At 37.0% G+C, this 27299-nt stretch overlaps 1 protein-coding gene across 1 annotated transcript in view; it reads left to right on the top strand.

Moving 5' to 3' along the window:
- Nucleotides 1-26287, top strand: part of FAM171B (family with sequence similarity 171 member B) — a 64069-nt gene extending 37782 nt beyond the window's left edge. Inside the window, exons 3-8 of the mRNA XM_007471522.1 lie at nt 633-725; nt 3688-3846; nt 12511-12681; nt 15812-15928; nt 21294-21417; nt 21661-26287. Of these exons, the coding sequence (XP_007471584.1) occupies nt 633-725; nt 3688-3846; nt 12511-12681; nt 15812-15928; nt 21294-21417; nt 21661-23005 (2009 nt within the window). The 3' untranslated portion in view covers nt 23006-26287. The remainder of the gene's footprint in view (nt 1-632; nt 726-3687; nt 3847-12510; nt 12682-15811; nt 15929-21293; nt 21418-21660) is intronic.
- The last annotated feature ends 1012 nt before the right edge of the window (nt 26288-27299 follow it).

Raw genomic sequence — 27299 nt, 5'->3', positions numbered from 1 at the left:
GGGATCTGCACTTACTCATGCCACCAGGCATTTCAGGTGCCTACTCTTGTAGGCGGGTCCAGCCCCATCCTCCCTACTACTAAAGGTTGCCTCTGGATCATTTTATGTGTTAAACTGTTTCTTCCTTTGGCAAAGCACAGTCTGTTTGGCGAACCACACTGTGAAGAGCACTGCACCTTTGTATGGGAAGTTAAAAAAGAAGAGTGGATGTACTTCCCATCTGAGAGAACCTTGAATCATGGGGCCAGGAAAAAACGGCTTAAACATTATTCAATATCAGAAGGGAATAAGTAACGATTATATAGAGAAAATAGCAGAGAGTTGTTTAAGCGTTTAACTTGAACAAATATATCTGGGGTTAGTTAGAGAACGTTATTAGTCACCTTGGTACAAACTACTGTATAAAATTTTAAAAAATTAGTAAAATAGTGATGCCAAATCGTCTCACTTTATTATGTTCCTTTTTTTCCTCCATCATATTATGCATGCATTCTTCCTTTGTTTTGAATTGCTTTTCCCATCACAGGATTTCTTTTTCCCCACATTTTTAGGACCTGCCAGAGCAGAACTATATTTGTCCCAGTTTTCCCCCCATGTCTAATAAAATATCCTAATTATGCTATATTTCACAGTATATTCATCAGTTACACTTTCACTGTTCCCGCAAAGCCAAGCAAATATATGGCTATTTGAAGACACTGTTTTAATTACTGGAAAATTAGCTGGTAAGTACACACCTCTTCTTACTTAGCTAGTAAGTAAAGAGACTATATTGTGACTATATTGTATAACTGTACCTCTTCACCAGTGGATCAGTGTTGATTATAAGGTGGGAAAAATCTAAATTGATCAGGGATGATTAGTACTGACTATAAGTTGATCTGAACTGATTATTTCACTATCAAACTATAGCGTGTGTGTGTGTGTGTGTGTGTGTGTGTGTGTGTGTAGTGGGAATCATTCTCTCTCTCACCATTTTAGCCACCCTCAGTAGAACATCTGACTTGCAGAAATGCTGGAAAGAGTCCCTGAACTGCTTTCCAAATCACATCTCTCACTGAGCTTTGGTGGTTGGTGAAATTGGGAAAAGGACTCAGACCTCTGGGGCTTTCTTTGCAGGTCACCTTCATTCCTGCCTCTGACATTAATCTTGCTGCCTGTGTGGGAAGGGTCTGAGGCTGGGGAGTTAAGTATCTGCTTGGCAGACATGATTTGCCCCACTCACATATCCCAAGGGCAGGAATACAGGAAGCGTGATTTGGGGTCTGATTCAAGCTGTGTCCTCCAGCTCTGCTTTACCAACCACGAAGATGATAGTTTTATCCTTATCTCACCTCCTCACCCCCTTAACTAGTCCCAGCATTTTGTGACTCTTAACTGCATATTATGTAAAACATCTATAAATGACAATAATTGGCTTTTTTGTTTCTTTTGGGAAATTAATGTTGAGAACTAAAGCATAAGAATGACTGGTAAAGGCAGAAAACCTCAAAGTCCAATACAAGAGTCATGGTAAAAAGAACTGTTTTTGAAGTTCTCTTCATCTTCAGAAGCTTATCTTATTTAGTCCTAATGTATTAAAAAAGAAAGCCTAACACTATCGTTTGGAAAAAATTAACTAGGGCTTGATTAATCTTAGAGTAATTTACTGAGTAAGGCAGTAGAATCTCTTATTCTTGCACTGAGTTTGCCGGTGCATGGCAGGATGGGTGGATGTAGCGCTGCGTATGAAGGGTGGAAAGTAAATAGGAACTACTTGTTTGCAGAGAGAGGCCACATTGTACGCTGCTGGGACCTTAGTGAAATCAGGTTCTCCACAGTCCTGCTTCATTTGTTTGTTTTGGTTTTATCTTGACACATCCTACTCCTTCCTGGATTCTTCAAACCCCATTACAAATTGTAATTTCTGCTGGGTTATATGAAAAGGGTCAGCATGAGCATGTTCATGTACCACTCCTTTGCCACTGTACGAAGCAGTGGTGAGCTCTCGTCTGTCTGGGTGGCACTGTCCGTGCCACGTGCCCATCTCTGTGAGAACACTGTGAGCCCTCTGGAATTCCTTTTACTGCCTCATTTCCCTAAGAGTTGACCTATTGGTGAGGCCAACCAAGAAAGGATGGATGTTTCTGATGATGTTAAATCTTCCCTTAGGAAAGTACACATCCTCACTTCTTAACTTCCAAAAAACGTTTATATTTTTCCTTATAAAATTTTATCAGGAAGTTGTTCATTGTGTATAGTGAAAAATGTGTTAGGCCTGTGTGTAAATATATTTGTAGTAAAAGGAGCAGGAAAAATTGGGGACTTCAGGAATGTGTAAAACCTTAGAGAAGTTCAGTTAGACATTTCCTTTAGTGTACATGTTTTCAGTTGTAAAGAAGTTTGGATTTTCATCGTAATTAAGCCACACAATTTAAAAAAGTAAGTTGTAGATAGTACCTGTAAGGGATCAAAAGGTATTACATTGTGCCCTCAAAGCAATTTAACAAGGATAATATAGATGTGTTGTTTTTCTTTATATCCCTTAACTGTTTATTTTCCAGGTACCATTTTTCTAGCTTCATACATAAATGATAAATAAAACAATGTAAGATAATTCTCAGTCAGTGTATAGTTTATTTTTTATTGTCATGTAACTCTTTAAAAATTGATACTTTTTTCATCCTAAGAATTTAACTGATTGTTTCTGATAATTTTTAGTTTTAATGATATGAGTTGACCCTTGAATTGTTAAAGATCTGCTGAATACAGAAAAAAATCAATATTGTCCCTGGGTTCTCGATAAATTAGAGGATAGTCAATTCAAAGTTATTTACATGAGATAATATTTATAAATTGAATGCCTGGCATTTAAAAAACTTTTAATGTATGTTTAATCGCCTGATGCAGAAACCTACCCACTTAAGTATATGGCTTATCATCAAAGATACTTTCTGTTGCAAGTTGCTCAAAACCCAACCCGAAACTAGTTTAAACCCAAAAGAAGCACTTATTTATTGCTCAAATGACTGATAAGTGTAGGAATGGGACCAACTTTAGACATGGCTTGATCAGGGCTTCAGTTGAAATAATTGAGAACTAGTTTTACTCTTTCCATTTCTCAACTCTCCAGTCCTTAAATATTGTCTCATTTTCAAACGAGCTCTCATTTTTGGTCACGAGATGGCTTTTGCAACTCCCAGACATATATCTGCTCACATAAAATCTAGTGGGGAATAGAAGGTCTTTTCCCCTAGAAGTCCAAGCAAAACTCACATTGCATCTCATTAACTGTGGTTGTCACAAGTCCCATAGTCCAACAAATCACTGTGGCCAACAGGATAATGAGATGCTTTTGATTGGTTTCAGCCCATTCTGGCATGCACCATTACCTCTACTCTTGTTACAGAAATGAAACCCCAAGTGAACCGCATGGGTCAATGTGTGGTTCCCTAGAGTGAAACTCAAAGGGTGAAGAAATTCTGGGCAAGCGAATCAAGCACTCTCTAGGCTAAAGGTGCCTTGTATCATCTAAAGAAAGGGGGCATTTCTTATTTATTCAGATCTGAATATAAAATAATAATTATAATTAGGAGATGTCAGTAATGTTTTAGAAATAACTGGTTCACTTAAAATGTCCTGACCAATAGTGCTGTGCTTAATATGCATTTGTTTTGTCTATTTGCTAATGAGGTTTCCTTTTTCCAGATGCCAAATCTCAACCAAGTGTTCAGTTTTCAAAAGCCTTAATTAGACTACCCAACAGCCATCACATTAGCAACATTACAGGCTACCTTACAGTCCTACAACAGTTTTTGAAAGTGGATAATTTTCTGTATACAACTGGAATTACTCTCAATAAGTCAGGTATTTTCTAATTTTTTATAATCTAATCTATTTATAAAAACAGTACATAAATCTCTCATCAAGTACTATTTATTTAGATGTCTGAAATTCATTTAAGCTTTGGAGGAGACATGTCACTTTTGAAATATAAATATAGTTATTAAAGTGTTTATAGGCAGTCCCTTTGATCCAATGAAAGATTATACCAGTCTTCTGCATACATTATTTCAAATTAATAGAGAGTTTAATTTACAGGATATTTTTATCCAAAGGAGGTAATCAAGGTATAGAAAATAGTAATGATTATTGTATAATTTTGCAAATTAAAAAATACTGAAAGTGGAAATTTGATTAAGAAGTTTACATATATATTATAATTTGACCTATTCATCCTTATCAAATTGATCAGAGGTGTCAATAATTGTTAGATATAAAAAAGTTTATAGATTAGAGTAAGCAACTGGAAATTTTTCTTTTCAAATATATTTGATATCCTCTGAGTAAAACGATAATACTGAAAAGTACTTTTTATATTCAGCAGCACTAGTACACTTACACAAGGCTGTCATGACCTACATTACGAAGATGATGGAATGTTACACTTTATTTAACAATTAACTTATGAATGACACCTGTAAAAACTGTATCTTCCCTCTGTACATCCACACTTGTTCTACCATTTCTACCAGTTGTTGCAATTAACAAACTCCACTGTTTTTATTCTTTTATTATTATTTTTTCACTTTGAGTTACAGTGTATTTTGCTAAAACTTTAAAAACTTTACAAGGTTTGTTATTTTTTTAACATCTTTATTGGAGTATAATTGCTTCACAATGGCTTGCTAGTTTCTGCTGCACAACAAAGTGAATCAGCTATACATATACAAATATCCCCATATCCCCTCCCTCTTGCATCTCCCTCCCACCCTCCCTATCCCACCCCTCTAGGTGGACACAAAGCACTGAGCTGATCTCCCTGTGCTATGCAGCTGCTTCCCACTAGCTATCTCTTTTACCTTTGGTAGTGTATATATGTCCATGCCACTCTCTCACCTGGCCCTTCCCCCTCCCTTCCCATGTCCTCTGTCCATTCTCTACGTCTGTGTCTTTATTCCTGTCCTGCTCCTAGGTTCTTCAGAACCTTTATTTTTTAATTTTTTTATTCCATATATATGTGTTAGCATACGACATTTGTTTTACTCTTTCTGACTTACTTCACTCTGTATGACAGTCTCTAGGTCCATCCACCTCACTACAAATAACTCCATTTCATTTCTTTCTATGGCTGAGTAATATTCCATTGTATATATGCACCACATCTTCTTTATCCATTCATCTGTCAATGAACACTTAGGTTGCTTCCATGTCCTGGCTGTTGTAAATAGTGCTGCAGTGAACATTGTGGCACATGACACTTTTTGAATTATGGTTTTCTCAGGGTATATGCCCAGTAGTGGGATTGCTGGGTCGTATGGTAGTTCTATTTTTAGTTTTTTAAGGAACCTCCATACTGTTCTCCACAGTGGCTGTATCAATTTACATTCCCACCAACAATGCAAGAGGGTTACTTTTTCTCCACACCCTCTCCAGCATATATCATTTGTAGATTTTTTGATGATGGGCATTCTGACCAGTGTGAGCGGAAACTTCATTGTAGTTTTGATTTGCCTTTCTCTAATGATTAGTGATGTTGAGCATCCTTTCATGTGTTTGTTGGCAATCTGTATATCTTATTTGGAGAAATGTTGATTTAGGTCTTCGGCCCATTTTTGGATTGGGTTGTTTGTTTTTTTGATATTGAGCTGCATGAGCTGCTTGTAAATTTGGGGGAATAATCCTTTGTCAGTTACTTCATTTGCAAATATTTTCTCCCATTCTGAGGGCTGTCTTTTGGTCTTGTTTATGCTTTCCTTTGCTGTGCAAAAGCTTTTAAGTTTCATTAGGTCCCACTTATTTTTGTTTTTAGTTCCACTTCTCTAGGAGGTGGGTCAAAAAGGATCTTGCTGTGATTTATGTCATGGAGTGTTCTGCCTATGTTTTGCTCTTAAGAGTTTGATACTGTCTGGCCTTACATTTAGGTCTTTAATCCATTTTGAGTTTATTTTTGTGTATGGTGTTAGGGAGTGTTCTAATTTCATTCTTTTACATGTAGCTGTCCAGTTTTCCCAGCACCACTTATTGAAGAGGTTGTCTATCTCCATTGTATATTCTTGCCTCCTTTATCAGAGATAAGGTGACCATATCTGCGTGGCTTTATCTCTGGGCTTTCTATCCTGTTCCATTGATCTATATTTCTGTTTCTGTGCCAGTACCATACTATCCTGATTACTGAAGCTTTGTAGTATAGTCTGAAGTCAGGGAGCCTGAATCCTCCAGCTCTGATACTCTTTCTCAAGATTGCTTTGGCTATTGGGGGTCTTTTGTGTTTCCATTACAAATTGTGAAATTTTTTGTTCTGGTTCTGTGAAAAATGCCATTGATAGTTTGATAGGGATTGCACTGAATCTGTAGATTGCTTTGGGTAGTAGAGTCATTTCCACAATGTTGACTCTTCCAATCCAAAAACATGGTATATCTCTCCATTTGTTGGTATCATCTTTAATTTCTTTCATCAGTGTCTTATAGTTTTCTGCATACAGGTCTTTTGTTTACTTAGGTAGGTTTATTCCTAGGTATTTTGTTCTTTTCGTTGCAGTGGTAAATGGGAGTGTTTCCTTAATTTCTCTTTCAGATTTTTCATCATTAGTGTATAGGAATGCAGGAGATTTCTGTGCATTAACTTTGTATCCTGCTACTTTACCAAATTCATTGATTAGCTCTAGTAGTTTTCTGGTAGCATCTTTGGGATTCTCTATGTATAGTATTATGTCATCTGCAAACAGTAACAGTTTTACTTCTTCCTTTCCGATTTGTATTTCTTTCATTTCTTTTTCTTCTCTGATTGCTGTGGCTTAAACTTCCAAAACTATGCTGAATAATAGTAGTGAGAGTGGGCAACCTTGTCTTTTCCTGATCTTAGTGGAAATGGTTTCAGTTTTTCACCATTGAGAATGATGTTGGCTGTGGGTTTGTCATATATAGCCTTTATTATGTTGAGGTAAGTTCCCTTTATGCCTACTTTCTGGAGGGTTTTTATCATAAATCGGTGTTGAATTTTGTTGTAAGCTTTCTCTGCATCTATTGAGATGATCATATGGTTTTTCTCCTTCAGTTTGTTAATATGGTTTATCACATTGATTGATTTGTGTATATTGGAGAATCCTTGCATTCCTGGGATAAACCCCACTTGATCATGGTGTATGATCTGTTTAATGTGCTGTTGGATTCTGTTTGCTAGTATTTTGTTGAGGATTTTTGCATCTATGTTTATCAGTGATATTGGCCTGTAGTTTTATTTCTTTGTGACATCTTTGTCTGGTTTTGGTATCAGGGTGATGGTGGCCTCGTAGAATGAGTTTGGGAGTGTTCCTCCCTCTGCTATATTTTGGAAGAGTTTGAGAAGGACAGGTGTTTACTCTTCTATGATGTTTGATAGAATTCCCCTGTGAAGCCATGTGGTCCTGCGCTTTTGTTTGTTGGAAGATTTTTAATCACAGTTTCAATTTCAGTGTTTGTGATTGGTCTGTTCATATTTTCTATTTCTTCCTGATTCAGTCTCGGAAGGTTGTACTTTTCTAACAATTTGTCCATTTCTTTCAGGTTGTCCATTTTATTGGCATATAATTAGTTGCGTGCACTAATCTCTCATGATCCTTTGTATTTCTGCAGTGTCAGTTGTTACTTCTCCTTTTTCATTTCTAATTCTATTGATTTGAGTCTTCTCCCTTTTTTTCTTGATGAGTCTGGCTAATGGTTTATCAATTTTGTTTATCTTCTCAAAGAACCAGCTTTTAGTTTTATTGACCTTTGCTATCGTTTCCTTCATTTCTTTCTCATTTATCTCTGATCTGATCCTTATGATTTCTTTCCTTCTGCTAACTTTGGGGTTTTTTTGTTCTTCTTTCTCTACTTGCTTTAGGTGTAAGGTTAGGTTGTTTATTTGAGATTTTTCTTGTTTCTTGAGGTAGGATTGTATTGCTATAAACTTCCCTCTTAGACCTGCTTTTGCTCCATCCCATAGGTTTTGGGTCATCATGTTTTTATTGTCATTTGTTTCTAGGTATGTTTTGATTTCCTCTTTGATTTCTTCCTGTTTAGCCTCCATGTGTTTATATTTTTTACAGATTTTTTCCTGTAATTCATATCTAGTCTCATAGCATTGTGGTCAGAAAAGATACTTGATACAATTTCAATTTTCTTAAATTTACCAAGGCTTGATTTGTGACCCAAGATATGGTCTACCCTGGAGAATATCCCATGAGCACTTGAGAAGAAAGTGTATTCTGTTGTTTTTGGATGGAATGTCCTATAAATATCAATTAAGTCCATCTTGTTTAATATATCATTTAAAGCTTGTGTTTCCTTATTTATTTTAATTTTGGATGATCTATCCATTGGTGAAAGTGGGGTGTTAAAGTCCCCTACTATGATTGTGTTACTGTCAATTTCTCCTTTTATGGCTGTTAGTATTTGCCTTATGTATTGAGGTGCTCCTATGTTGGATGCATAAATATCTATAATTGTTCTATCTTCTTCCTGGATTGATCCTTTGATCATTATGCAGTGTCCTTCTTTGTCTCTTGTAATAGTCTTTGTTTTTTTGTTGTTTTTGGGTTTTTTTGTTTTTTTTTTTTTTTTGCGGTATGCGGGCCTCTCACTGTTGTGGCCTCTCCCGTTGCGGAGCACAGGCTCCGGATGCACAGGCTCAGCAGCCATGGCTTGCGGGCCCAGCCACTCCGCGGCATGCGGGATCTTCCCAGACCGGGGCACGAACCCGTGTCCCCTGCATCGGCAGGCAGACTCTCAACCACTGCGCCACCAGGGAAGCCCAATAGTCTTTGTTTTAAAGTCTATTTTGTCTGATATGAGAATTGCGACTCCAGCTTTCTTTTGATTTCCATTTGCATGGAATATCTTTTACCATCCCCTCACTTTCAGTCTGTACGTGTCCCTAGGTCTGAAATGGGTCTCTTGTAGACAGCATACATACGGGTCTTGTTTCTGTATCCATTCAGCCAGTCTATGTCTTTTGGTTGGAGCATTTAATCCATTTACATTTAAGGTAATTATTGATGTGTATGTTCCTATTACCATTTTAATTGTTTTAGGTTTGTTATTGTAGGTCTTTTCCTCTCTTGTGTTCCTGCCTAGAGAAGTTCCTTTAGCATTTGTTGTAAAGCTGGTTTGTTGGTGGTGAATACTCTTAGGTTTTAATTTCTCCGTCGCATCTGAATGAGATCCTTGCTGGGTAGAGTAATCTTGGTTGTAGGTTTTTCCCTTTCATCACTTTAAATATGTCCTGCCACTCCCTTCTGGCTTGCAGAGTTTCTGCTGAAAGATCGGCTGTTAACCTTATGGGGATTCCCTTGTATGTTATTTGTTGTTTTTCCCTTGATGCATTTAATATTTTTTCTGTGTATTAATTTTTTGATAGTTTGATTAATATGTCTCTTGGCGCATTTTTTCTTGGATTTGTCCTGTATGGGACTCTCTGTGCTTCCTGGACTTGATTGACTGTTTCCTTTCCTATATTAGGGAAGTTTTCAACTATAATCTCTTCAAATATTTTCTCAGTCCCTTCCTTTTTCTCTTCTTCTGGAACCCCTATAATTTGAATGTTGGTGTGTTTAAAGTTGTCCCAGAGGTCTCTGAGACTGTCCTCAGTTCTTTTCATTCTTTATTCTGCTTTGCATTAGTTATTTCCACTATTTTATCTTCCAGGTCACTTATCCGTTCTTCTGCCTCAGTTATTCTGTTATTGATTCCTTCTAGAGAATTTTTAATTTCATTTATTTTGTTGTTCATCAGTGTTTGTTTGGTCTTTAGTTCTTCTAGGTCCTTGTTAAACGTTTCTTGTATTTTCTCTATTCTACTTCCAAGATTTTGGATCATCTTTACTGTCATTATTCTGTATTCTTTTTCAGGTAGACTGCCTATTTCCTCTTCATTGTTTGGTCTGGTGGGTTTTTACCTTGCTCCTTCATCTGCTGTGTATTTCTCTGTCTTCTCCTTTTGCTTATCTTACTGTGTTTGGGGTCTCCTTTTCACAGGCTGCAGGTTTGTAGTTCCCATTGTTTTTGGTGTCTCCCCCCTGTGGGTAAGGTTGGTTCAGTGGGTTGTGTAGGCTTCCTGGTGGAGGGGACTGGTGCCTGTGTTCTGGTGGATGAGGCTGGATCTTGTCTTTCTGGTGGGCAAGACCGTGTCCGGTGGTGTGTTGTGGTGTGTCTGTGAACTTATTATTTTAGGCAGCATCTCTGCTAATGGGTGGGGTTGTGTTCCTGTCTGGCTAGTTGTTTGGCATGGGGAGTTCAGCACTGGAGCTTGCTGGTCATTGAGTTAGCTTTAAGATGGAGATCTCTGGGAGAGCGCTTGCTGACTGATATTACATGAGGCTGGGCCAGGAGGTCTCTGGTGGACCAATGTCCTGAGCTTGGCTCTCCCACCTGAGAGTCTCAGGCCTGACACCTGGACAGAGCACCAAGACCCTGTCAGCTACACGGCCAGGTACGTGGGCAGTTTCTTGCCTTTTGGGAAGTCTGAGGTCTTCTGCCAGCATTCAGTAGGTGTTCTGTATGAATTGCTACATACATGTAGATGTATTTTTGATGTATTTGTGGGGAGGAAGGTGATCTCCACATCTTAACTCCTCCGCCATCTTGAACGTCCCCTGGCAATTTTTTTTTAACTTCTATTTATTCCACTGTTCTTAAAATCACCTCAGACAATATGTAATTTTTATGGTTTCCCTTGAGTCATATTTTGGGTTTGGGGAGTAGTCAGAAATCAGTCAGTATCATTTGGGGAGTAGTCAGAAATTAGAGTAATAAGCATATAGATGTTATGGCTAGATAGGCTTTTTTTTTCTTTTTTTTCCTAACTTGCTGTAGCTGATGCTGTTGATACCCCAGCCAGATGACCCTGTCTTCTGTTACAAGCCTATGTTTCCTACTGCACACATCTGTGACTCTGCCTAAGGGCATTCCCTGGTCCAGGATGCAGACTTGGCCCTCACAAGGGGCAAGCTCTCAACCAATGACAGATAAAGAGCACATATCGCATACACACCTGTTCATTAACACATCCTGTGTTGGCTTCCTTCTTCTGTGTTACTCCTCCATTCCCTCAGTGGTGGGTGCTTCCTCCATATTGTTATTTCAGTGTTTGCTTCTTGAGGAAGCCGATCTAAGATACCTGCCAAAGTTTTCCAGTTGTAAGTTACAGGATGCTCAAAATAAAAACATCACAAGAATTGTACCAATATATACACTATTGCAAATGAAGCTCATGGTGCATTGGAGGGTTTTTATGAACAACACTCATTAGATTCAGTGGGAAGGAGTCATAATGTGCTCTACCCTTCAGCATTCCTCTACCACCTGCTTTTGAGATTATTCATTAAATATTTCAATTGTCCTGAGAATGCTGCTAACATTTTCAAAGTTCTAGAGCTGTGCTGACAAATGGGAATGTTCTGCTCTGCCTAGTCTGGTAGCTGCTGGGCCACATGTGGCTGTTGAGCTCTTGACACATAACCAGTGCACTGAGAAACTGTATTGCTCATTTAAGTTTAAATTGCTGCATGCTGCTTCTGGATTGTACAGTTCTAGAGCTCTACGAGTATGAAAATTCTTTGTGAAAGTTTCCTCCTCATTGTTTTTCAGACTCTTTCTTCTTTCTTCTTTGAGTTGGCCTTATCCCAAATGGTGGGATGCTGATTTCATCAGTCTCAGATGCATTCACTATGTGAAGCCACCAACTGTATAGAACTGAGGGGTGGAGTTAAGAAAGCCAGCTGGCTTTATAAATAGTTTGATATAAGAGATTATAATTACTTACAGATCACATAGTACTTTTTACTCCATTAATGCACTCCAGTGCATTATGGACCAGTGCAACTAGTCTACAGAATATGTATGGCATTATTTTGCTTACCTTATGGTTAGACTTTCAGGAAGTTTGCAAAGGTTAATTCTCTTACATTTAACAGAAAATTTCCAATAAGCCAGTGGTTGCCCTGTCTGATACCTGAAGACATATACCAGATTCGGTGGCAGCGATAAGGATTCCTTTCCATGGCCTCCAAGGCGCTATGCTATTTCCATCTCTCTCTGACCTCCAGGCTTCTTTCTTTCTTACACATGCCAAGATCACTTCTGATTTGGAAGCTTTGTGCTGGTTTCTTCTGCCTGGAAGTCTCTTCTCTGAGGTCTCTGCATGGATGGCACCTTCTCATTTGGCCACTGCTCAAATGTCTCCCCCTCAGAGAGGCAGCCTTCCTGTTGACTTTGTAGGTTTTTAAAAACATTGAATTAGATTCCAGTGACCTTAAATCAGAGGACTCAGAGAGAATTCGATCTTTAGGCTCATACTGACTTGTCAGTGTTACATAAGTATAGCATTTATTTATGATATATTTTATAGTTTAAAAATCCTTAAATAGAATCCAGTATCTATTTGATATTAAAATGGATAACCCTGGGTGAAATAGAGGAACTAGATATTTTAGGCCCGTATTAGTCTGTTGTTAATACACAACTACAGTTTGTGTTTTACATATGATTTTAATGAACTGTCTTCTGTTTGTAGGTTTTGAAGGCAATGAACTGACTCCTCTTGCTGCAATATGTGTGAAAATATATTCTGGAGGAAAAGAATTAAAGGTGGATGGCTCTATTCAAATTTCTCTCCCACTTCTACATACAAATGGTATAAGTGCAGGGGATCACATACCTGCCTGGACATTTGATATGAACACAGGTATGTGAGCTAGGTGAAAAGGTTCTGAATATTTTAGAAACATGTTTCTATATTTTTATTAAAATTTTTCAGCTTTATTAAGGTATAATGGACAAATAAAATTTCTATATTTTATATACAATATTAAATTTTAATATGCATTATTTAAAACATTAAAGTATTTATATTTGAATGTTTTATCTTTAGTAGAGTACTAAATCAGTAATATTATAATTTTAAGCACTTTGTTAATGAGGAAAAGTGGCCCTACTTTGATTACTACAATACAATTGTGGGGAAAAGGATATCAGTGTTACATTTTAAGATAGCATTATTTACTCACATTCCCATGTTTTTATTTTTTGAGCAGAAATAAAATTTTTAAAATTATTTCTGCTCTTATGAGTTTATTTTTGTTTTGATAGGAAATATGAAGTTATATCTAAAAGCTTGGTTAAAGCAATTGATAAATGTACGCTAATTTCATGAAAATAACAGTTTTTTATATGTATGTGTGTGTATATATGTATGTGTATTATGTTTATAGAGAGAGAGGGAGAGAGAGTAGAGAGATTATTTTCCAAAAAAAAATCTTTCGTACCAATTTTGTTCCCTGAGTTTAGCCACCTAAATCACAGCTGGATGCACTTTTTTTCCCTTCTGCTTCTCTTGGTTTTCTTGTGTTTCCATGTAAATAAGGTGGGAATCTTTGCCAAAAATCAAAAACAAGAAAAGATGATCAGTCCAAAACTGGGTCCAGGGGTAGAACTGTCTTGGGTTAAGTCATGATACACAGCCTAGACAGTTTTGCAGGACTTCTTTCTCATCTGTTTCCTGTGTTAATACCTTTCTGGAATAGGATTTCCCTTCTGAGTGTCAAGAAGGCTGTAGGTGCTCTCACTTTATACTACCCAGGTTAAAGTCCAATGGAAAGAGAAATTCTTTTCCTAGTAGCTATTACATAAGCCCTTGGATTCACTGCATTTGTAGAATGGGGTTTGCGTGCCCATCTTGGAACCAATCTTTGTGGTCTGCAAATAGATTGCACAAATTTATTTAGGCTTAAGTCATGTGTTGGAACTGGGATTGGAGCCCTAAACTAGTCATGTGGACTGAGAATAGGGAGCAGTAGATCCTCAAAGGAGATTTGGAATGAGGTTTCACTGTAACTGGAAGGGTAGGTAGTGAGGCACAAACACACACATATTCACTATAGAAGATAAAAACATGGATATGTTATTGTTTAAGAAAGACTGGAAACTATATAAGTAACAATGGTAGTTGTAAGGGACAAACTCTTCTGCTCTCAACTCTATTCTACACTCAAAACTTCACTTCTGGTCACCAAATGTGAGGGTGTTTTTTCTGTACCAAGCAGGACTCTTAACACGAGCTAATAAGTGTCCTAAAATTTCATTCAAATTAGACACTCTCTACCTGGAGTTAATGTCAGATCCTACAGGTTAAGGGCTTGGTCCTGCAGCCCCAAGTCCAGCTTGTCACCCATGCTTCTGCCTAGCTGGCTATAAATTGGAGGTTCCCATGACCCTCTCCTCGAGTTTGATAACTTGCTAGAACAGCTCACAGGAAGACAGTTTACTAACTAGATTATCAGTTTGTTATAGAAGGGTACGACTTGGTAATAGCCAGATGGAGGAGGTGCATAGGGCAAGGTATGGGAGGAAGGGCCTGGAGCTTCAGGGCTCTCTCCTCTGGGTGCTTCACCCTCCCAGCACCTCCACATGTTCACCAACTCTGCTCTCTAAACCCTGGAGTTCAGGGATTTTTATGGAGGCCTTATTATGTAGGCATGCTTGATTAAATCGTTGAACACTGGTGATTGAGTTCAAGCTCCAGCCCCTCTTCCTCCTCTACAGGGGTGCGTGGGGGTGGGGATGAAAGGTCCAACCCTCTGATCACGTGGTTGGCTCCTCTGGCAACCAGCCACCTATCCACAGGGACTTTCCAAAATTCACCTCATTAACATAAACTCAGGTGTCATTGAAAGCAGCTTGTTATGAACAACAAAAGACACTCTCCACCTTTTTGGACCTTATCACATAGGAAATTCTGAGGTTTTAGGAGCTCTGTGCCAGGACTGGGGATTAAGACCACATATATATCTCTTATTATAAATCACAATGTCACAGTGGTATACTATTGTTAAACATTGGATTAAGAGCTTTCAGACCTGGATTCTGGTCCATTTACCAGCAGTGTGATTTTGAACAAATCAATTTATTCCGGCCTCAATTTCCTAATTTGTTGAATGAGAGAATTGTTTTAAGACACTTTAAAGAAGAATGTCTGCTTTGAGTTCTGCTTTCTGATTGTTTCTCCTGAAAAAGGCCTTTGTCTCTAATGTACCTTCCAGTGGCAAAATTTTTGAATTAATTTGTCACATATGTAATGCTTAGTTTTAATGTGACTATTTAAAAAGCAGTAGGTTGACTTATTCTGATAATTTCAAGTTTGTCTACCTTATTAAAAACACTGTTTTACATGTTATAGATATACATCATTACAAGGAATCAACAAACCAAATACAACTATACACCAAACTTTTAAATAGCTTTGTTATGCTGAACTTCATAAAAGATACTGGCTTTACTGAATGCTTTTTTCTGTGGATAGCATTTAATTGAATCCGAATAGCATTTTTTTTAAAGTTTTTAAAAATTGAGTTCTAAAAGAGCTATGCCAGCAGTACTAGAACAAAACAGTATTTAATAAATAATGAGGCCATAAAACATAGACTATAAGTGTTTAATCAGAATCCCAGAATAGGTAACAACCACCTGTTGATAAATTTGGATTGAATTACTCACATCCTTATTAAGACATATCTCAGTATGCACAATGTAGACATTTTTTGGAGTCATGATTTCCCTAAATAGATCTATATCCTTAGTTTATTAGTATTGATTTTATTTCCTTTAGTCATAACAAATCAAATTATTCTATTTAATATAATATGTACTGTATTATGATGTAATATATATATTATCCCATGATAATATATTGCCACAGTTTTCATAATCTTTGAAAAAGTCCTGCAAAGTATTCTATACATGACTATCAGCAAACTCCTATCAGCATTAAAGATATATAAACTAATTGATTAGTATTTTTTACTTGCCTTCCTTTTTAGGTGCTTGGGTAAATCATGGCCGGGGAATGGTCAAGGAATACAACAATCATTTAATTTGGACATACGAGGCACCTCATTTGGGCTACTGGATAGCAGCTCCACTTCCAGGAACTAGAGGTATGGTAAAAATGAAACAAAGAGTAAATTTTAAAAAGTCCAAATAGTCATGCTGAAATTGATATTAGGAAATTCCTATTTTATTCTGAGCATTGCCACTTACTGTATGACACTGGAAAAAGCTTTTAGTCTCTTGATCTCAGCTTTATTTTATTTTTTCCATGTGTATCAGGAAAGATTAAATTCCATGAACTCGAAGATCCTTTATAGCTGTAATATCTGATGAATCAGAAGTATGAAGTGTATTGAAATCAAGAATTTCCTTAGTTTGCTTTTTATGAATAAATTCTACCCAGATCAGTTAGAGTTTTTGGTTGTAAAAAACAGGAATAGATTTTAGATAATTAAAAAAATGTGTTAGGATATAGGGAGTTTGCAGGATCCTAGGGAAAGGTGAAGAAGCAGATTATAAAAGGCAGGAATACTAGAGGGCTCAGTTAGCAGACCTACTTGACTGTCTTTGGAAGACTGCTGCTTCATAACAGCTGATACTAACCCTTTGCAGTCCTTTCCTCATACTGTTCCTGATCTTTCTAGGGATGTGGAATTTAGATGGGCCCAGACTTAGATCGCGAGCATTCTCCTTGGTGGGGCTGTGGTGGGGAGGAGGGGCTGTTGAATAATAGTGTCCCCAGACTGTTTCCGAGTTAAGACAAGTGATAGCTCAAATGGAGAGTGGCCTGCCATATGAAGAGAGGGTGGACAAAAACCAAGAGCTATCTGCTAGGAATGGCCTATTCATATTCTAGGAGAAATAAGTATTTCATTTTTCCTAGATTTAACATGGTATCAAATTATCTATTTACTTTGTACTTAAACACAACTCAAGATGTAGGATTTCTATCTCAAAATACTCAAACATTGCATGTTTCATCCATTAAGTCATCTTAAAAAAAGAAATACTCTAACCTACTGTAGTGTAGACTGGTTGCATCATGGACCTGCTACCACTTTCTAGGGCATCTGGGTGTTCGCTGGTATAAATTCTTGGCTTTCCCTGCTGCCAGCTCTGCTAAGTCAACTTTCCAGCAGTCAGCATCTTGTTGCTCTTGTCTCTTATCTCAGTCTGCCTTAACCTATGGGTTTTTGTCTATTTATAAAAACAAAACATCATCAAAAAGTCTACAAACAATAAATGCTGGAGAGGGTGTGGAGGAAATGGAACCCTCTTGCACTGTTGGTGGGAATGTAAATTGATACAGCCACTATGGAGAACAGTATGGAGGTTCCTTAAAAAACTAAAAATAGAACTACCATACGACCCAGCAATCCCACTACTGGGCATATACCCTGAGAAAACCATAATTCAAAAAGAGTCATGTACCACAATGTTCACTGCAGCACTATTTACAATAGCCAGGACATGGAAACAACCTAAGTGTCCATCAACAGATGAATGGATAAAGAAGATGTGGCATATATGTACAATGGAATATTACTCAGCCATAGAAAGAAATGAAATTGAGTTATTTGTAGCAAGGCGGATGGACCTAGAGTCTGTCATACAGAGTAAAGTAAGTCAGAAAGAGAAAAACAAATACTGTATGCTAACACACATATATGGAATCTAAAAAAAAAAAAAAAAAAAAGTTCTGAAGAACCTAGGGGCAGGACAGGAATAAAGACGCAGACGGAGAGAATGGACTTGAGGACACAGGGAGGGGGAAGGGTAAACTGGGAGGAAGTGAGAGAGTGGCATGGAGGTAGATACACTACCAAATGTAAAATAGCTAGTGGGAAGCAGCTGCATAGCACAGGGAGATCAGCTCAGTGCTTTGTGACCACCTAGAGGGGTGGGATAGGGAGGGTGGGAGAGAGGATCAAGAGGGAGGGGATATGGGGATATATGGATACATATAGCTGATTCACTTTGTTATACAGCAGAAACTAACACAGCATTGTAAAGCAAGTGTACTCCAATCAATCAAGATGAAAAAAATAAAATAATATAAAAAAAACAAAACAAAGCTTTCAGTGTCATTTTAGTAAAGTTTACGGAAAGTGTGAAAGCCAAATGCATATGTCATTCCTTCATCTTTAATCATGTGTCAGAGAAAATTCTTTTGGTTTATCTAGTGTCTTGGTTCCCAGCTGAAAGGCAGCTGCAACCTGGCTATTTCATGCTGTTCAGGAATAGTCCCAGTGCACACCCTGATCCAGGATGTGGATGATATTTTACATACATTTCTCTGTAGCAATTTATCTGCTAACTTTGTTATGGCTGCCTATTAATAATCTGAAGGCTTTGATTTTTTTCTGCAATTTTAAAAATAGTTTGATATTTTCATTTTACATTTGACAACCTTTGAATTGTCAAATGTAACCATGCAAGGTAACAAGACTTTTTTCATTGAAGCTAAAATTTAGTATTTCAATAGAAGAAATATGAGCTATTAATATTAACCATTACGATCAAGAGGATGTTCTGTTTTTGTTTGAACTTAGTGCTTATGAGATTTATTCAGAAACCAGAAGGTGATTACTTTTGTTTTTCATGGTGCAGAATATCATGCAGTCTTGCCAGCTATCTGACCATATCCCCTTCTAGATTTGCAACTATAAAATGATGAAAAGATGAAAAAGAACAATTAATATTTAATACTTCAGCTAAATCCAAGTTATTTCATTTCTAATAAAAATGACCTAAGGGGCACTTGAGTTTTATAGAGAAGTGTGCTTTCCACTGAAAATATACCTGAAGCAACCAATCTATACAAGATGACTATGAATTATAAAAGCTGAAATAATTTTCTAAGATAGGTGGAAGTTTTGTTTTAGCTTATATGTCAGGAACGATTTTGTGTGAATCAGAGTACTAACACAGAAGTGTGGGCTTCCCGTTCAGTTTGAATTAGATACCTTCTAGTGATGGTTTTGAAAAATCCATACGAGAAATATGGATAACTTGATAACTTGACTGTAGTTCTGGCTTTGACAGTAATTAACAGGGTGAGCTTGAATAGGTACTTACCCATCTGAGTATTAGTTTTCTTTTTTCTAAATTGCGGGAGTTGGATATGAGGATCACTAATGTCCCTAAACATTTTAGGATGCGAGTGTTACCGTAAACTCAAAATTGGTCCTATGATGGGCTAGTTAGTGTCTGGTGTGCTAGAGCTACTTTAGTTATAATTTGGTTAATAATATACTAAATCTGTTTTTAAAGTAAATCTTAATATTTTTTCAAGGAATTCTAGAAATCTGTTTAAGTGCAAGAAATTAAAATCAATTGGTTTTTCACAGATTGCTACAGGTAAGTAGGTGGCTGAGTATAGAATTTATTAAACAAGTACCATTACTTTTTTAAAATATGCATTTTCAAGTATATTTGAATGAAAATATATTGTAATTTTCTACCTTTCTAACCCCTTTTGGGCATGCGCATATACACCCAGTGCGCCCACACACACATGCAGATGTATGCTTTTTTGCTATTGTCATACATATAAGTTTTGGGACAAATGCAACAATGTCAGCCTCTTAATTCCAAAAGTGAGTTCTGTTGGAATTCTGTGGAGTGAAAATTGTTAGCATTACTCTATTGTGGAAATATATATTCAATATTCTTTTGGAGAAGAAGTTGAACTTTCACCCAGTTAATAGCCGAACTTTACTCTGTTGCAGCTCTGCATCCTGAATAAGAATCTGTAGGTAGAATCGTTACTCTTATCTCTTTTTTGTTTGAAGAAATTTCATATTGTGCGATGCTGTGCTTGGTTGCCTATTCAATGTGATAAACATTTTATTATCAGTTACCATATAGGAAAGCGTGGTCAATACTGAAGTGCCTCTGCTTCTACAACCTTGACGTTTCATTTAACAACAGTGGTATAATACAGCTAACACTTACTGAGTGCTTATCATGTGCTAAGCACTGTTCTAAATATTTATACGTATTGACCCATTTAATCCTCGTAACAACCCACATGGGTGAGGTATGACAGTTATGGACTGAGACACAAGTAAATGAAGCCTGCCCAATACCTCACAGGAAGAAAGGGTGAGGCCAGGATTCCAGTTCAGGCATTCTGGCTCTAAAGTCTGAATGCATAACCACAACACTGCTTCTCCAAATCCTTTAATATTACTATTACTTTAATCAACTTAGATGATGCAAAAGTTAAAGGATCTAAAGGCCTCATGATCCTTAGTCTTTCCAGTGTCCTTGGTGAAGCTGAAAGCTTCATGCTGGACATCTTCTCATGGTCAAGATGACCAGAAAATTGGGTGTCTCATCACCTTGAATACATATTAAAATCCAGTTGATACTGATCAGTAGAGTTGTTGTTATATACATTTTTGAGCAAAATTAGGTCTTAGTGACGTTGAAACATTACCTCAAGATAAGTTGCATTTATTTTCATGCAGAATATTCATAGCCTGCACTGATCATCCCGGTGCTTAGTCTGCTTTTACTGCAGTTAAGCTAATTACAACAGCATTGTATATATGTGCTCATTGTATATATGTGCTCATGAAGAGTAATGGCTCACCTGTGCCGCTGCTGGGCTTAGCTTGCTGGGATCATAGCGTCATCTTGTTCTGGAGTCCAGCCTGCAATTAAAAGTTGCAACTTTTAATTCTTCAGGTCCCCCAATTTTTGCATTCTCTTTGGTCCTTTTCATCCCTGCTTACTTTGGCAAATTCTTTTTGAATTTATCTTTAAAATTTCTTTTTTAATCAAATGCAGCTACTCATAGTCAACACTCACTACATTCTATCTCAAAACCTCTTTGCTCAAAGCTCTCGTTAGAAATATTTTCTCCCAGTTTATTCTGGCAAATATTTTGCTACCACATGGCTTGGGCCACCATTTTTATTGCCTCCTGCAACAGTTTCCTCACTGCCTGGCTTGGAAGCCAGTGTCACACATTTCAGGTTTTGTTATAGCAGCACTTCAGCATCTTGCTGCCACTTTCTGCAATACTCAGCCATCAGTAACAAATAAACCTGTTATCTCAGCAGCTAACGATAGCAAACACCTGTTTGTTGCTTTCACTTCATGACTGTTGGGCTTGGCTTGGTTCAGTTCAACATTTTTTCTCGTTCCAGAACCTAGGTTGAAGGAATAGCAAAACTTTGGGATATACTATTCACATAATAGAGGGCCTTAGCAAGAGGACAGGCCATTCAGGCGGCCTCATTTAAGATGCTCACATTTCACTGGGCAGAGCAAGTCAATTGATTAAGCCCAAAGGGGGTAGAGAAAGTAATCTCCACCCACAGGGAAGCCTGCCATGGGAGGGGAGCAAATAAATACAACTGTGTATACACATATTTAATCTGCTTTGCCCAGGTTAGGACATTGAAAATTTGACCTAAAATAATATATTTTCTCTTTATTTGTTTATTTTGAACCGTTTAGGGTCAGGTATAAATGGAGATTCAAAGGACATAACTGCCTACCACACAGTGTTTCTTTCAGCCATATTAGGAGGAACAATAGTCATTGTCATTGGATTTTTTGCTGTACTCCTTTGTTATTGCAGGTAAGAACAATATTAATGTGTATGAACACAGAAACTATCAGATTATAGTATCATGTCAGTTCTGTGTATTACAATGTTAGTAGAAATCAATGGTTTGATCTTTAAAATATGTAGATTAAAATAAAAATGGATATATTCTTAGAGTAGCATTGCATATATAATAAACATATTATGAGATGATTTTTTAAAATGAAACCTTCTAGATAAGTTTTAAACTTTTTTTTGCCTTCTCTTCTCCTCTAGGGATAAGTGTGGTACTCCGCAGAAAAGAGAAAGAAATATCACTAAACTTGAGGTCCTCAAGAGAGACCAGACAACTTCAACAACTCACATAAATCACATCAGTTCAGTCAAAGTTGCACTAAAAACCGAGGACAAGTCACAGTTATTCAGTGCCAAAAGTTCCTCGTACAACCCTCAGAAGAAGGAACCATCAAAGGTAGAAGCAGAAGAAAGAGTTTCCGTGGTAAAAACTCGGGACAGTTTAAAAATCTACAATGAAGATGTTTCATTTCTGTCAGTCAATCAAAATAATTACTCAAGAAACCCAGCTCAGTCTTTGGAGCCCAATGTAGGGTCCAAACAACCTAAACATACTAACAACAATATATCTTCATCTCTAGGTGATGCTCAAGAGGAAAAGAGGTATCTCACAGGTAATGAAGATGTGTATGGGCATTCTCACATTCCAGAACAGCTTATGCATATCTACAGCCAGCCCATTGCCATCCTTCAAACATCTGACCTCTTCTCCACTCCAGAGCAGTTACATACTGCTAAGTCAGCTACTTTGCCAAGAAAGGGACAGTTAGTCTATGGCCAATTGATGGAACCAGTAAATAGAGAGAACTTTACACAGACATTGCCCAAAATGCCAATGCATTCTCATGTACAGCCTCCAGATGCCAGGGAAGAGAATATCCCGCTCGAAGGTCAGCAGAGCTTGCCATCCCAAACTTCAGATTGGAGCCGGTATTCAAACAGCCTACTAGAATCTGTTTCTGTTCCTGGAACACTAAATGAAGCTGTTGTAATGACTCCCTTTTCATCAGAGCTTCAAGGAATTTCAGAACAGACCCTCCTAGAACTGTCCAAAGGAAAGCCCTCCCCCCATCCCAGAGCCTGGTTTGTGTCTCTTGATGGAAAGCCAGTCGCACAAGTGAGGCACTCCTTCATAGACCTGAAAAAGGGCAAGAGAGCCCAGAGCAACGACACGAGTCTGGACTCTGGGGTAGACATGAATGAGCACCACTCAAGTAGAAAACTGGAGAGGGAAAAAACGTTCATCAAAAGTATGCATCAGCCTAAGATCCTTTACTTAGAAGATTTAGACCTGAGCAGTAGTGAGAGTGGAACCACTGTCTGCTCCCCCGAGGACCCAGCTTTAAGGCACTTCCTAGATGGAGGGAGTGGAGCTATCATGGAGCACCCTGGGGAAGAGTCCCCAGGAAGAAAAAGCACCGTTGAAGATTTTGAAGCCAATATATCCCCCACTAAAAAAAGGGGAAGACCACCACTAGTCAAAAAAGATAGCAAGACTAATATCTGGAAGAAGCGAGAGGAACGCCCACTGATTCCCATCAATTAACACCAAGAGTGGTCGTGTCTCTGCTGTCTCGTGCTGTTTATTCTTGCTTGTTGTTGTAAACTGCCGTATGAACTTCTGCAGAAGTTGAGACTGAGCAATCTCATGGTCCCTGGACATGTCTCAAGCAGAGTAAATAGTAAAATGGTAATTCAGTAGTGAGAGAAAGATACCAAGGAATGCTTTTTCTGGCCTATTCTTTTCATTTATTTTTGGGTGATGAATTTGAAGTATCCAAGCGTTCAAAATGTAAAATAGCTTCAAGATGTTAGTTATCCAAAAATGTTGCTCAGTCAGCAAGTTGAGTGCTGACTCTGAAGAATAACAGTGAAAAGTGTACTCCTAAAGTTGCTTCCAAAAATGTTGCTTCTGCTTTGATGACTACCCCTGTGAAATGTTTAGAAATGAAACTGTATTCTTCAGGCATCATATTCTTGTGAAATGTTACTATTATGTTCTCCACTGCCTATACTTGAAAATAACTTGATAAATATTCTGGATTGATGTTATTCTAGAGTTCAAAGGCCAAACCTCATTTTCTTTCTTTTTTAAACAGCATGTGTATTGTTATCAACCCAAAAGTAAATTCCATACTCACATAAGATGGGCAAGAAGCTACTTGGTTGTTAGAGAGGGAAATGCCAGCTCTTCGGTTGTTTTTGGATACAACGTCACAGAATAAAAAGGTGTTGTTAGTTTATTTAGAAATCTGAGAAATGAAGGCCCTGATACTGAATTTTTATCTAAAAATTTCTTACCCCCTTCCCCATCACCAAAAGTGAAGTGAGCTTAGCTGTCAAGGAAAACTTTTTACCAATCTAAAAAAAAAAAAAAAAAACCCAAACATTCCTCCTCCTCCCCAATTTTTAGTTTAAGACTCACTGATACATGTAGGCTAAAATCAGTTTTAAGGTATTTCTTCTATTTAAAAAAATTTAGTCACTTAAACACTATTAAACTTGATTTTAAAAATCCATGAATTGAAAGTTTCTTATGAACACTCAAAATATGTGGAGCTAAAGGAAGTAAATATTTCAATATTTTCTGAAATGTCAAACAGAAAAAAAAATGCCATTTCCCTGAGACTCAAAAATACCTTCATGATACTAGGTGTATATCCAGATCTTTTTTTTTGGTTGACATTCATAAAAAATGTTTGGGAAAAACAGTTTCAATTTCATGGGAAAAGTAACAGATTTTTCTTAAATCACTTAAATGCTTTAAGTTATATAACATTTTTTCCAAGTTTGGAAGTCATATATTCATATTCTTTTCATCATAGCAAAGAAGTGTGAACACATTCAACAGCTATTTTTAATTATGTGTTTTCAACTCCAAATTATCATTCATATGTCCTAAAAATGAAGCTCTTTGTTAATTAAAATCAGCTCATCCCATTTTCCTTAATTTCCATAAAGACAGATGTCTGAAGCAGCTTTCCCTTTCCCCTGGGGAAAATACGAAACTAAATTGCTTTATTTCTCATGCCCTACTAATTAACTTGGAAGCAACACAGAGACCCAAGGCACATAAACAAGTTGAAAGAACTAAAATTAGCCACATTAGCTTCAGTCAAATTATATAGATATACAATAAAAGACAACAGCTTTTTCCCCAAGACAGTAGACTTCAGCCAGTTTTTTCCTGCAACCATTTCTGAAGCATCTAACCTGTCAGATAACACTCCTACCTTTCTGTATTAACCCAAAGAATTTAAGACCTAGGCAAAAGTTTGCTATATTCTACCCCAATCCATGAAAGAGATAAATGTTTTGGATAATACCTATATTTACTTTTTTTTGCGGGGGATGGGGAGTGATAAGGTCCAAAATTAGAAGCGGCTTCTTATTGGTTTACACAGAAAGATGTAGTAAAAGCGGCATAAATGAAAATGATTTGGAAAAGGTTAAGCAGTTAGTGCTCTGCTGAAGTGCCTTTGATATAGACTTGCTTTATTAGAAGGATATGATAACATCTTTCTTAAATGTGCATTTTCTTTCTGTTAGCCAAATTAAACATGTGCTGTTTTTATTAATTAAAAATATAGACCTCGTGTTTCACGTTGGAACAATGAATTTTGCATGCCAGTGACATCTCTTTGTGTGTTTAATTATTTTTTGAATCCAGTTTATATTGATACATTGTTTATGTTGGAATGAAGTTAGAAATTATATAGTAATATATTGCACTTCACTATTTTAAGTGTATATTTTCCCCACCCTTAAAAATGTTTAATCTCTTATCTTGGTAATGGAATACACACATTGATATAAGGGTATACCATTCAGGTATGCCACTTACTCATTCTTGTGTAAAGGAAATGAGAAGATGTATCCCCAAGGGCTTTTCTAGAAATACTTTTGGTTTCAGAATAAAATCTTATTTTTTTATACACTGCACATTCTGTTCTCAATTGGGAAGTATAGGCAATTTATCTTTTCTAATGATCCAAAATGTGTAACTTCTCATTTGTGAGTAGTTCACAAATTTCCTGTTAAAAAGCTGAAGCCATCTACTTTTTCTTAACCCAAGTGATAATAAACCTGCAGTATTCACAACTTTCTTAAAATTTTTAAATTGAAAACCAACAGTTTTGTGCAAATGAAAACCTTGAGAATTTTGGTCACAAATTGTTAACATCTGTGGATCCTTTATATATACTTTGGATAGATCTTAAAGGCAAAATTATCCCTTAATTAACTGATGGGTTCATTTACTAAAGCACAGCTATATGTATTTTTGAATACATATTATCTTGAACTTATAAAATCCATTTTTATGACATTTATGCAGTTGTATAGGGATTACGCCCATTTATAATACACAGTATACCACGAAGGTCACCAGTATTGAGGAATAAAAGCACTTCCTTGCTTTGGCAGTCATTTTCAGATCACTTTCTATGTGTTTGAATCCTCTGGTATCAATACATAGTATAGAGTTTTAGGGGTCTGTGGGTCAAATTGTGTCCCTCAAAACTTCCCAGGAAGGTGAAGCTCAAAGTTACCTATTCATTTATAGGGAATGAAGTACTCATTTCTCCATGTACTAGAGTTGTAAAGAATTTGACTATGTTAATTTCCATCTCAGACCTAGAGTTGACATTTTGCTCTCTTGTTTCCAAGTGTTTCTATCTTTTGTATTCTTTCATCAGAGGAATCTCACATTTCAGTGTACTTAGTGACATTACTAGGATATTTACTGCTGAAAACTGTTAACAATCTGAAGATTTGAAAAATGTTAAACATAGTTCAGTAAAGATAATAAAATAAATCTAAAAATGTACTTGATGCATTGTTTTATTTTGGGTAAACTATGAAACATTCCTCCCTAAACTGTTGTTTAATCTAGCGGATATTCAATTTTTTTTTTTTTAATTACACTCCCTATAGTAAAATAAACATTTGAATACACTTTGTTTATATAATGAACTTGATTTCTCTTTGTATTTCACGTTCTCCGAGGTTCACATTTTTACTACTAAAGCTGAATATAGACATTATTTTTCCATTCAATGAGAATACTTTTCAAGATAATCTGATAGATATTTAGGTAGTTGCAGTTTTATATTCTAAAGGAGAAATGATACAATACGCCCTCCCACAGCCCCTGCAAAAAAATTTCTTTTGACTTTAAACCAAAGACTAAATGATGACACAAAGGCTGTTTACACTTAGAGAGTTAGATCTCCTTCAAGACCCCTTCGGCTCAGTTAATTGAACAATGCCCAAGTTCATGCAGTCTGTATTTTGGGGCTTTAGAATATCTTTTAGAATGATTATCCTAACTTCATATTTTTAGACATTTTGTACAACTTAAATAAATATGGTACTAGAAATACCTGTGGTCAGTTCTAATGGGAATTGGGCTCTGAATCTACTCACAAACACAGTGGAGATTATGACCCTCAACACTGGTGTTGAAATAGACACTTCCGTTTGGATCCCCAAGTGCAAACCAGGCTATGGCCAACTTTTTCAGGGCCTGGTCTCCATCTAGGAGAGTGTGGGGTCTTAATAGAAATGATGCAACCCCTGGAAGAGTCGTGCAGGACCCAAACTCACATGGAATTGGTTGTAACAGAAAAGAGATTTCATAAATCACAATCAGAAATTTAGCTTCCAAACAGACTGAAGTTCATGAACTGTTCATCACATTCTCAAGGGAAATTAATATGGGAAGACGGATATGTAGGAACTACAGGAAAAAAAGTGAATGGAGTTAGTAGGTATTTTTAAAAGTTTATCAAGTCTTCACTCATCAGTTCTTGATAATTGTGACAGCTAATCAGGGACCC

This window comes from Lipotes vexillifer, unplaced genomic scaffold (genome assembly GCF_000442215.2).
Source record: "Lipotes vexillifer unplaced genomic scaffold, Lipotes_vexillifer_v1.1 scaffold1168, whole genome shotgun sequence".
NCBI classification, from domain to species: Eukaryota; Metazoa; Chordata; class Mammalia; order Artiodactyla; family Lipotidae; genus Lipotes; species Lipotes vexillifer.
Note: the sequence above shows the minus strand (reverse complement) of the source record. Positions and strands in the feature narration are given on the sequence as shown.